Below are 12984 nucleotides of genomic sequence, written 5' to 3'. Positions count from 1 at the left end.
TGAAGCTGAGGAGGTGGTGGAGAACCCTTGTCCTATAAACATAAAAACCAAAAGCCAGTCTTATTGAGCAAGTAGCTGCATTCCCTACACAGGAAATGGTCCAATTTTGTTATTGTTCTCAACAAAGATGTCCAAACAACAAAAAAAATTGCTGAGAGCTGGCTGAGACTGGTAACAATGATATGAAGCCTTAAAAGCCCAGTTCCTTTTTTTTTTTTTTTTTTTTAAAGTGGATTTGGGAAGGAGGAAGCTCTCTGGCATGTAAGGGACTGAATTTTCCATGCCCTGGGGAATTTTTTTCCTGTCACTCTCTCACAGCTTCTGCTGCTAGTCTGGTGGGAATAAGAAAAAAACTGTGATAACATTTTCCCAAGAGAGCAGCGATTTAACTTTTTGTTCTGTGTCTTTAAAATACTTGTTCATTTATTTATTTTTTGAGCCTAATATTTATTGAATACAATTAAGTCATTAAGGCAGCAGACCCTTCTCAGTCTTGGTTATGGGCTCAGTGGTTATAGGGAAGCACACTCTGGCAGGATTGATGGAGGATACCTTTTTAAACATCCTGGTGGAATCCTCACTTATCTGCATGAAACGCATAATCACATTGTTCAGATAGATGTCACTCAAGGTTGCGTGGTCTTTGCTTTCTCGTCTCACTTGGTTCAGGAGCAAATACCAGCAGTTCACTGGAGACAACAAGTTCTGGTCTTTCCTAAGGAGTGAAGAAGAGAGAGAATTACCATCAAGTTCAAAGCTGCCCCAATCAGCTAAGGGAAAGTCACCAAGGCAAACTAGGAGCCACAACAGACGGGCATCGTCCCTGTTCTTTCTTCTCTGAGCATTGCTCATAGCAAGACACTCGAGAGCCACAGCCTTCCAGGCTGGGAAGGCACCCAGCCAGCAACTCCCCTAGGCTTGGAAGAAAAAACTTGAACCGAGAACACCAGTCAAAACCCACACTCCTGACAAGGGCATGGGACCCTAACATATACAGTACTAAGGCAGGCTTTTAGCTTTAAACACCCCATTGAAGAAAGCAGTTTATGTTTACATAAAAATCTATTGACTACTGTGTCACAGACAGACTGTGGTTTGCCACTGAACGCAAAGCGTGCTCTGAATGTCCAGTCTGCTGTTGGAAAAGAAATTTGGCTAGGTATACTTTCCATGGAACATAAATGTGACGATGATTTGCTAATCCCCTGACACTTAACCTCCAGCCTCCCAAAAAGTGTTCCTGGGAAGCAGAACTTTCCAGCATTGTCTCAGGGCTTGTGAATAGAACCAAGAAGTTTACTGGCTTATGACATGTCACATCTCCTTTTTAAACCCATTAAGTTATTTCAGATTTGTAACCACTTCTTGTTTTATTCTACATAATAAAGTGAAAAGTGAATATAAACCACAAAGGGCAACTTGTAAAAAGTTTTAAAGAAAAACTCCAAACAAAAGCAGTGACCGACAGGGATATTACTGCTTTAAAAAAAAAAAAAGTACAGTGTTTGTTTTTTTACTTTAAAAATCTAACTCTAAAATGGCAAAATGGCACAGAATGTTTATCCTAACTCAGGGACACTAGTGCTATTTTTTGTTTGTTTGTTTGTTTGTTTGCGGTACGCGGGCCTCTCACTGTTGTGGCCTCTCCCGCTGTGGAGCACAGGCTCCAGACGCGCTGGCTCAGCGGCTATGGCTCACGGACCCAGCCGCTCCGCGGCATGTGGGATCTTCCCGGACCAGGGCACGAACCCGTGTCCCCTGCATCGGCAGGCAGACTCCCAACCACTGCGCCACCAGGGAAGCCCCCACTAGTGCTATTTTATCAGACATGTTATCCTCCTAATATTCATGATGATTTATGATTCTGAATACTAATTAAATTAGAAAAATGATTAAAGAAGGACTTTCAGCCCTTACATCCCTCGGATTCAGGATTTAACCCTGCATCAGTCAAAACCCTCTCTAAAAGAAAGAAGAAGTAGACCACAGAAGTATGGATGGGTGTAAGGGAAGAAACCCCTGATCTAGGGTCCCAGCACTTATACCCAGAAGAGAAGCCTCCCACTCTCCCAGCTGGCACACTAAGAATTACACCCCCAACCTAAAGAACCCTCCTTTTCTCTCAAAGCCATTGGGCAAGGGGCAATGGTTCTATGGAAGAATACTGAAGCCTTTCCACTGACATTCTCTAGCCGCCCAGCCCAAGAGGTAAGCGTTATCTTAACTTTTCTGTATATCCTTTATGATGAAGTAACCCATAAGTTCTTTGAGAACATTTCATACTTTTTTGTGTCCGCAGGGCCCTGCCTGTGGTCAGCATTAAATAAATGTTATTTCATTCATTGAACAAACCCTTTTTATTGCCGTAATAGTAAGTGATAACAGTGTCGACAACAACAAAAACAGCAGAGGCAGCTAAGCTATCATTTACTGAGCACCTACTGAGCACACAAGGCGAGAGCATGGAATATGGATCTATACTGCCTCGCTTCAAAGCCCGGAACAATTACCTAGGAGATCTTGGCCAAATTATTTAAATCTCTCTGTGCCTCCGTTACCTCATTTGTAAAATGGGTAAAGCAACAGTACCGACCTCATAAGATTATGAGGATTATTTGAGTTAATATATATATTTTTAGGGCTTACTAGAATGCCTTAGATTCATAGTAAGTGCTGTGTAAAGTTAGCGATTTTCATCTAGCGGCTGGTCTAAAGACTTTACACACATTAACTCTACCTAATCCTTACCACTACAACTTAAGGCAGAGATGCTTTGTATCCCCTCTATCAATAAGAGAACTTAAGCTTTAGCAAGGCACGATGATTTGCTCAAGACCAGAGCTGGTGTCAGAGAAAGTCTCTGAGTCCAGGGAGGCTGATCCAAGCCTTGGTCTTTCTACCATGCTGTGGCAACTTTAGGCCAAGGATTATCCTGCACAACAAGCATCCCAAAACTGAGTAAGAGCTTAAATGATTGGTAAAGTAAAGGTGCTAAAGATTTAACATTTGTTTCGTGAAGAGAAGGAATACTGAGTGCATACCCCATGTCAGCTATTAATCACATCAACAATTTGTTACGTTTCTCATTTACTGGTCACAAAATCTCATTTTACAAGTTAGGAAACCAAGGCTCAGAAAGGTTAAGCAATTTGACGAAAGTCACACAGTAGAGCCAGTATTCAAACCAGGTCTGTGTGACTCTTTCCTAAAGGGCTGTCTTTGATTTATTCCCCCCTAACCCTGGTTTGTCCTTTCTGTAAACTTATTACCTTATCTTCATTTCTGTAGTCAATAATAAATTTACTCAAGGAAAATTCCGAGCTGCCTACCTTTTGAAGAAAACTAGTGAAAAAACCAGGAGGAACAAAAGGTGGCAGCTGATCCACTCAGGGATCAGACTAAGGTGCATGGGTCCATCCATGTTTTCAGTTCACAAGAGATTACCGAGTATAGAACACAGAAGGAGACATTCAAAAATATTTACTGAATGTACAAATGGGCTGTCTTCTTATTTGCAATCACTTTTAAAAAGGGACAGTTTCTATAAATGAGGATCTAGTACTGGCTCCAGTCTCTGTCAAGCACATTTGATATTTGCTCACCCTGGGAACCATCACCAAAATTTATTTCTATGCTGACCAACACTAGAGGTTAAAGTCACCCAAAAATAAAAATTAAAAAACTATTCCCTACCCAGAATAGTTCTGCATTTGCTTCTGCAAAAGGACCCCTACTTCCTTTTTTTCTTCAAAAGTTCCTACTTTTTCTTTAAAGGTTAGAAAAAAGTTTTTTATTGACATAGAGTTGATGTACAATATCATATGTTACAGGTGTACAATATAGTGATTCACAATTTTTAAAGGTTGTACTCCATTTATAGTTATTATAAAATATTGGCTATATTCCCCGTGTTGTACAATATAACCTTGTAGCTTATTTTATACGTAATAGTTTGTACCTCTTAATTCCTTACCCCCTGGTTGCCCCTCCCCACTTCCCTCTCTGCACTGGTAACCACTAGTTTTTCCTCTATATCTGTGAGTCTGCTTCTTCCTTATTTATATTCACTAGTTTGTTGTATTTATTTTATTATTTTTTTTGCGGTACGTAGGCCTCTCACTGTTGTGGTCTCTCCCGTTGCGGAGCATAGGCTCCGGATGCGCAGGCTCAGTGGCCATGGCTCATGGGCCCAGCCGCTCCACGTTACGTGGGATCTTCCCAGACTGGGGCACGAACCCATGTCCCCTGCATCGGCAGGCAGACTCTCAACCACTGCGCCACCAGGGAAGCCCAGTTTGTTGTATTTTTTAGATTCCACGTATAAGTGATATCATACAGTATTTGTCTTTGTCTGACTGATTTCACTTAGCATAATACCCTCCAAGTCCATCCATGTTGCTGCAAATGGCAACATTTCATTCTTTTTTATGGCTGAGCAGTATTCCATTATGCGTATTTAACACAGCTTCTTTATCCATTCATCTGTTCAGGGACACGTAGGTTGTTTCCATACCTTGGTAACTGTAAATAATGCTGCTATGAATATTGGGGTGCATGTATCTTTTTGAATTAGTGTTTTTATTTTTTTTTGATATATACCCAGGAGTGGAATTGCGAAAAAGGAAATGCAGATGGCCAACAGGCACATGAAAAGATGCTCAACATTGCTAATCATCGAGGAAATGCAAATCAAAATTACGATGAGGGGGCTTCCCTGGTGGCACAGTGGTTGAGAATCTGCCTGCCAATGCAGGGGACACGGGTTCGAGCCCTGGTCTGGGAGGATCCCACATGCCGCGGAGAAACTGGGCCCGTGAGCCACAACTACTGAGCCTGCGTGTCTGGAGCCTGTGCTCCGCAACAAGAGAGGCCGCAACAGTGAGAGGCCCGCGCGCTGCGATGAAGAGCAGCCCCCGCTCGCCACAACTAGAGAAAGCCCTTGCACAGAAATGAAGACCCAACACAGCCAAAAATAAATAAATAAACAAATAAATTTAAAAAAAAAAAACTACGATGAGATACCACCTCATTGTAGTGTCAGAATGGCCATCATCAAAAAGAACACAAATAACAAATGTTGGCGAGGGTGTGGAGGAAAGGGAACCCTCCTATACTGTTGGTGGGAATGTAAATTGGTGTAGCCACTGTGGAAAACAGTATGGAGGTTTCTCAAAACACCTACGCTTTCTTTTTTTTTAAATTTTATTTTTGGCTGCATCGGGTCTTCATTGCTGTGCTCGGGCTTTCTCTAGTTGCAGCGAGCAGGGGCCACTCTTCGTTGTGGTGCATGGGCTTCTCATTGCGGTGGCTTCTCTTGTTGCGGAGCATGGGCTCTAGGAGTGCAGGCTCAGTAGTTGTGGCGCAGAGCCTTAGCTGCTCTGCGGCATGTGGGATCTTCCCGAACCAGGGCTCGAACCCGTGTCCCCTGCATTGGCAGGCGGATTCTTAACCACTGCACCACCAGGGAAGTCCCTACCCTACTTTTTATGTAGGATCCAAGGCCACAGAAGGGTGTAAAATGAAACTGTAAAGCCAATGGTGAAAGCTAAGATGCGCTTCTCTGCAACCCCCTTCCCTTTGGAGCCCCGGCTGAGCAGACGGGCCTCCTTGTTGTCCCCTGTGTGGGTGGGCGAGTGGCTTTCTGTTCTACCAGTTCACTGAGATAGTAGTTCTGTTGCTCCTGACTTTAGGCTGTGATGCAGTGCAATAGGATTGGCAATGGGGAAGTCCTCCCTTCCAGCTCCCTACCTTGCATTAGCCTCATCTTCTGTCCCCACGTGGGACTAAAGGGTGATATAATCACCACTCAAGTTTTCAATTCCCTTTTCCTTTTTTGGCCCCTGGAAATTTCCCTTACTTTCCTGAGTTCAGTTATACATTTAAAGTGATGTCTATTATATTTTAGTCAGCATTTCCAGGAGTTTTACAGCACAAGTATTTTTCATATTATCCAGTTCATTGTATTTCCAGAAATGAAAGACTGGGGGGTCTTTTTAGTATCTCCTAAACAAGTCTATTTCTTTCTACCTGCAGTGTTGACAGTTCATGCCATTATGGTGAGGGTCCTCTACCTGGTCTCCCGCCCTTGACTGTGTCCTCCTCCAGCCCCCAATCCTATCTACGGTCTTTGTCATCATCTCAAAATGCAGGTGTGAGCTGGTCTTCTTTCTACTTAAAACTCTACGAAGGTTTCTCAGGCCCTTAGGATAACGTCCAAACTTCCTGGTATGATTCACAGGCCTCCATGATCTGGCACAAGGTACAATGGGCGCCACACAGCTCACCACCTTGCTACTCACTCCCACCGGCCTACTTTCTGCTCTGCAAAGCTACCCTACACCCCTTCCCTTCTGGTCTCTTATGAGTGATGTTCCCCTTGCCTGAACCTCTTGCTCTGGTCCCTTTACTGGCCAACTAGTCCTTCGGGTCTTCACTTACGTATCACTTCTTCCAGGACCTTTCCTGGACCCTGCTGTCCCCACCTCCACTGCAGAATGGATTTCTGTCAGGTCTGTCCCTGGCATCTACCCTGTCAGAGCCCTTGTATACTCTGTTGGAGTTGTCTGCCTACTTGTGTCTCAGATTTAAATTCTAAAGTAAATCTCATCAGAAAAACCTGCATGTATTTTTTTTTTAAACAAATGAAGTACAGTTGACAGTGAACGTAGGTTTGAACTGTGCAGGTCTACTTACAGATGTTTTTCAATAAATACAGTCCCTGTGGGACTTCCCTGGTGGCACAGTGCTTAGAAGTCTGCCTGCCAATGAAGGGGACACGGGTTCGAGTTCTGATCCGGGAAGATCCCACATGCCGCGGAGCAACTAAGCCTATGCGCCTCACCTACTGAGCTTGCACTCTATAGCCCGCGAGCCACAACTACTGAAGCCCGTGAGCCTAGAGCCCGTGCTCCGCAACAAGAGAAGCCACCGCAATGAGAAGCCCATGCACCGCAACAAAGAGTAGCCCCCGCTTGCCGCAACTAGAGAAAGCCCGCGCACAGCAACGAAGACCCAGCGCAGCCACAAATAAAAAATAAATTTATATGAAAAAACATAGTACCTCTATTTTCATTACATCCTTAAATTAACTAGATGCGGGGGAAAGTTTCTGTTCAGTTAGAGATCACAATATGTAGAACTTGGGTTTGAGTCCTGATCTGTCCATAACTGTTTCAGCTTCCTGCCTTTAGGTGACTCATTTATCAATTCCTTTATTTCTGAGGCAGAGATAGCAGTATGTGGACTTTCGACTGTGCAGGGGATTGGTGCCCCTAACTCCTGGGTTCTTCAAGGGTCAACTGTGCAATTAATATAAGGTTTAATTAAGCTAGATTGTACGCATTTTACCAAAAGCCCTTGTTTTAAGTCAGTCTCAACTGCAATGACCACGAGCATGACTGGGGGGTGGGATATAAATTTAAGCAACCCTCACTGCTTATTTTCATGTAAGATCACTATACAGAAATCTTGAGGTATTTGCTTGAAGAATCAGCTATTTAAAATTTGCCCATCCCAATATCTACCTGTGTTAAACAACAACTCTTAGAGTATTTATTGGAAAGAGAAACATGTCAAGAGAATACTATTAGTTTAAAATGTAATACATTTATGCTCATAAATTATAAATGCAGAGGGTTGCTTTTATCTATGGGGATATATCAATCAACAACTTTTCAGACAAAAATGGAAAATTCTAAAACCAATAAGGGTGGTAAAAAGATAGGATATCCCCTTGGAAAGGTGAATTTGAGTCAAGTCCCTCTTACTTGTACTGTTGATGATCCTTAGTGCTTCTTGTTTTTGCCATGAACCTTTCTGCTAACTTTTCTAGGTTCCGAGAATATTCCGTCTCAATTTCGGCTTTTTTCCGGAAGAAATCTTGCAGGTCCTGCAGAAGCTGAACTCGCATCTCTGTTTGCTGCTCCAGGCATTTCTGTTGTTCTACCAGTTGAGCTCGAATTTCTAAGGAGAGAAGAGAATCCATTTGATGATTTCATGAAAATCACTGAGGTGTGGTGGTATGTGCAAGATAAAAATAATGAATCCTATTATACATTTAGCTCTGTATTGGACCTTTACGAGGCTGCTGTGCTCAGGTTGGGTCTTTAAATAAGATATCTGCTGACCCTGTAAAAGAATGAGATAAGCCTCCGGAAAGAATGTAATAAATTAGAATAGAGGGCTTCCCTGGTGGCGCAGTGGTTGAGAGTCCGCCTGCCGATGCAGGGGACACGGGTTTGTGCCCTGGTCCGGGAGGATCCCACATGCCATGGAGCGGCTTGGGCCCGTGAGCCATGGCTGCTGAGCCTATGCGTCCAGAGCCTGTGCTATGCAACGGGAGAGGCCACGGTGGTGAGAGGCCCGCGTACCGCAAAAAAAAAAAAAAAAAATTAGAATAGAAACATGGATTACATTTGCAATGCCACAAACATGCGTGGAGTCATGAGGGGAAAAAAAATGAAAGCCTTTCAGATAACAATTTGTAACGCGTGACATCTTTGGGTAGCTGAGGACCCTGTAGTTTTTTAAACAGCATTTTACCTCAACTATCCTTTTAGAGTTTGAATGGCAAAGAAGTGAGCATCATTTCTTCCAGACTTCTGAACCTTCTCAATTTCTTTGCCAGTTGGCACATACAAACACTGACATCTGGTAATTTTTATTTAGTGCATAAATTTCTAGTTTGTAAAACACATAGCTTCAGGGTTTATAGGAATGCCACACCTAAAAATAATTTCCTTTTATATCCAAATAATCCATTCATTATGGGGCAATCCTTGGATTCCACTTTATTATTCTGATCACAAGATCAAGAGTTCTTCACTTGGCTTTCACTTTGTCCCCATTGCTCAAACTAAGCCTTATCGACACATTTATCTGAAAAGAATCCTTTGACAATTTTAATACAAACGGGAAGGTTAGTCATTTAGTGATTTAGCAGAAACACAAAAGCAAAAGTGTGTCATGCAAAACTATCTGCAAATGACTGTAACAATGATCCATGTGTGTTTTGGAAAATAAGATACAGTAACTATTAACTACTGACTTGTTTTTGTTCTGAGACTCAGGGCTAACATCCAAAGACAAGAATATTCATACTGGAAAACTTCTTTATTTCATCCTTCCCAGTGTCGGGTGCATGATTCCCTAAAAGTGAGGGCTGAATCTAATTCAGTGGAGTTTAAGAAACTGATGTCCGAGTAACAGCTCCTCAATTGCTTCCCATGCTTCTTCTCAAATAGAGACTGAGCTGACAGTACGTATGCACATACTCGACCATGTGTAATCAGGCTCATTAACAGCAGGGCCATCCAGTTCTGAATGAGGAGTCAGGAAATTTGCTCAACTTAAGAGCTAATAACAATCGAATGCTTGCTGTTCTACACCCTAATGAAGTGGATACTAGTATTATCCTCATTTTGCAAAGAGGAAACTGAGGTTTGATGAGATGACATACTTCATGTAGAGACTTCAGCTTGTAAGTGGCACCCGCAGGACCTCTAACCCAGGTCCGTCCGTCAATTAATTGAACGCTTCTGCCTGCCTTTCATCCGTGCAACATGTTTTAAGTACCTACAGTGTGCCAGGCCTATATCCTGGCAAAGAAGATACAGTAACTATGAAACAAGGTCTCTGATCTCAATAAGCTCATGTCCAAGCAGCATGGTTTTGGGGGAGTCCCGGGAGAAGATAGGAAAGCATTTCTCAAGCGTCCTCTCTTGGTTTCTCCACTTGGAGATTGGGGGATCCTATTATTAATCTCATAAAAGTGTGGTGAACACCAAAGTGAAGACATTATTACAGGCTTTTAACTACCACGAACAGCAGCTGGTTTTTAGTCCATCAAAGTAAATATTTTTCAATACAGTATTATAATCAGCATGTCTGCCAAACCCCCCCCCCCCCACAAATACAGACCTAGTTTTGTTTCATAAAGAAAAAAAAAAATCAAGGGTGGGGGCATTTCTCATCCAGGAAGTCTTTTTTGATGAAGTAATTTTAGCACATCTTGCTGTGCTAAGTGAAAAAAAGATCAGACGTCTTTGGCTGTCAATGAGTTCTGTTTTGTTTTGTTTCTCCCCCCCTCCTTTTTAAAAATTTTATTATAAAAAACTTTTATTATAAAAACATGTGTATATTATTTAAAAGTTTAGCTCATGGTGTGTCAAAGTATTACTTGCTTTATTCTTGCTTTTTCTTATTAAATCCAGTATGTGGTGAATAGGCTATTTCCTTTTTATTCTTAGGTTTTATAACAATATGTAAAGTTACTATTCCATTGTTCTTTTTGTTTTTGTAGAAGTACACAAAAATTATACGGGCTTCCTTCTTGGATCTCATTCTTAGATTTAAAATCAAGAACTAGGGAGTTTTGAGAAGAAGGACTCTATTTTATTTTATTTTTTTGGGGGTACGCGGGCCTCATCACTGTTGTGGCCTCTCCCGTTGCGGACCACAGGCTCCGGACGCGCAGGCTCAGCGGCCATGGCTCACGGGCCCAGCCGCTCCGCGGCATGTGGGATCTTCCAGGACCGGGGCACGAACCCGCGTCCCCTGCATCGGCAGCGGACTCTCAATCACTGCGCCACCAGGGAAGCCCCAGAGGGCCGTATTTTAAACAGTTACAATCCCATCCTCATTTTGCAGGGAGTAACTGTTATTTCACATTATCTGTAATTTTCCAGTCAAAATAGGACGCTGGCAACATTTTCAATAGTGGAAAAAGTGGAGGGACAGAACCTAGAGAAAAAGTATGCTCCAAAAATCGGAGAGAATTTGTTTGATTATCTTTTAATTTAGAAAAGTTTAGGACAAATGAGGAAAAAATCACAAGGAAGTCAAAAGCAAAATGAGATACCACTTCACATCCACTAGGATGGCTGTAATAAAAAAGACACAAGTGTTGGTGAAGGGTGGAGAAACTGGAACCCTCATACACTGCTGGTAGGAATGTAAAATGGTACAGCCACTTTGTAAAACAATGTGGCAGTTCCTCAAAAGGTTGACATAGACTTAACAAATCTACTCCTAGGTATACACCCAAGAGAAAACACATTTCCCACAAAACATATAGACAAATGGTTATGGCAGCATGATTCTTAACAGCTGAAAAGTGGAAATAATCTAAATGTCCATCAATATGGAACAGAAAAACAAAATGAGATATAGCCATACAATGGAATATTATTCATCCATAAAGAGGAATGAAGTACTGTTTCATGCTTATATTGAAAATATAAACGTAGTGAATAAAAGTAGTCACTAATGGAAAGTGTGATTACATTAATGTGAAATGTCCAAAAGAGACTAATCTGCAGAAACAGAAAGTAGATTCGATGTCGACTAGGGCTGGAGGTGTTGGGGAAAATGGAAAGGGACTGCTAAGGGGTGCAGGGTTTTTTTTTTTTGGCGGGGGGTGATGAAAGTGTTCAAAAAGTGATTGTGGTGACAGTTATAAAACAGTGAGTACACTAAAAAAACAGTTAATTGTACACTTTAAATGGGTATATTGAATGATATATAACATATCACAATATAGCTGTTATATAAAAAACAACAGACTGCCATATCATAATTCATTGAAATGTTGGTTGAGACATTTCTGAGAAGGATAACAGTAGTAACAACAAAATGACTCCTTGGGACTTCCCTGGCGGTCCAGTGGCTAAGACCCCGCACTTCCAATACAGGGGGCCCGGGTTTGCTCCCCGGTCAGGGAACTAGATCTCACGTCCCGCAACGAAGATCAAAGATCCCGCTTGCCGAAACTAAGACCCGGAGCAGCCAAATAAATAACTAAATAAAATAATAATTAAAAAAAATGAGTCCTCCTATTTCCATACCTCGTACTTTTTAGTAGTTTATCAAATTAGACAACATATGGGCAAGCCCTTTAAAATGATGTCTTCAAAAAATGGCTCTTGCTTCAATATTTTAATTTCATCCTGAATTTATCCGTGAGTCAGAATAGTAAATTTAATTACTGGCTAGCATCCTTTGTACATTAATTATTACAAGTTCTAATGGTATAGAAAAGATTTACCTAATAGAACATCAGGAGGGGCTTGTCACCATGACTCCCAGACAACTGCATAAAACAGCGCAAATTCTTTCAGGCAGAAAAATGCCATCTCTGAGGAGGCTCCAAGCAGCTATTATTTAAATCTAGGGCAGGACCTACTAAATACTAATAATGGCCATTTTAAAGGAGCTAAAATTTACTGGGTTTTTTTAATGACTTATTTAATTTCTGTTCTACCAGAGCATCACCACAGGATGAATCAACATCAATAATCCAACAAGAATAACACACAAAAAGACTATGCTTTCAAACTACTCAATTTGTTTAAAAAATTGAAATAGTTCCTCTAAGCTACAGAAATATTGACTAATACTTACCAAATAAAATGGAATTGCCTAGGAAAGGAGGAAACGGAGGCATTTCTTGCTATTGCTCTGATAAAGGGAAGTCCTAACCCTTAACATAAATCTGTGTGAGACCACAGAGTGTGATGCATGTTTCACGGAAAGACTGAGGCCAGGCTGGGCTGTTTCTCTCGTATGTTACTGAATGGTTAGGACTAGGGCATAAAACTGATAGACTGGGTGTGATACTCGTGACCATCCAGCAAAAAATAAAAACACAGCAACACTTCTAAAGCATCACAGACCATCTCAATTATTTCATAGTCTTGTTTCGTTAGACTTTCCTTATGATGTCAAAAAAGTCTACATCGTGTGTGGATTTATCAGTACCTTTACCTGTGGGCTATAAGGAATTCTCCCAAATACCAGGTAAGAACCACTGGAATATCTTTAAAGAGAAGAACCCAATTAGACTAACTGGTTCCATCAATCGTTCACATAATCATTGCTGATGTGAATATTCATATAATCTTGCAGCTACTGATTAGCTAAACACTAGGTGCAAACTTCTGTGAAACATGCTGGGACTTCCCTGGTGGCGCCGTGGTTAAGAATCCG

The 12984-nt window shown here is 41.7% G+C and overlaps 1 protein-coding gene across 2 annotated transcripts in view; it reads right to left on the bottom strand.

Annotated features, from left to right (window-relative positions):
• The window catches only part of SRGAP1 (SLIT-ROBO Rho GTPase activating protein 1), a gene marked incomplete at its 3' end in the record, with an annotated part of 268789 nt that overhangs the window by 126463 nt on the left and 129342 nt on the right, over positions 1-12984 (bottom strand). For both annotated transcript variants that reach the window (XM_082665120.1, XM_082665121.1), the window contains exons 2-3: positions 7767-7962; positions 553-715 (exon numbers count right to left, since the gene is read on the bottom strand). In XM_082665120.1, coding sequence (XP_082521246.1) covers positions 553-715; positions 7767-7962 — 359 coding nt within the window. The remainder of the gene's footprint in view (positions 1-552; positions 716-7766; positions 7963-12984) is intronic.

This window comes from Grampus griseus (assembly GCF_964374135.1).
Source record: "Grampus griseus genome assembly, chromosome: 11".
Classification (NCBI taxonomy): Eukaryota; Metazoa; Chordata; class Mammalia; order Artiodactyla; family Delphinidae; genus Grampus; species Grampus griseus.
Note: the sequence above shows the minus strand (reverse complement) of the source record. Positions and strands in the feature narration are given on the sequence as shown.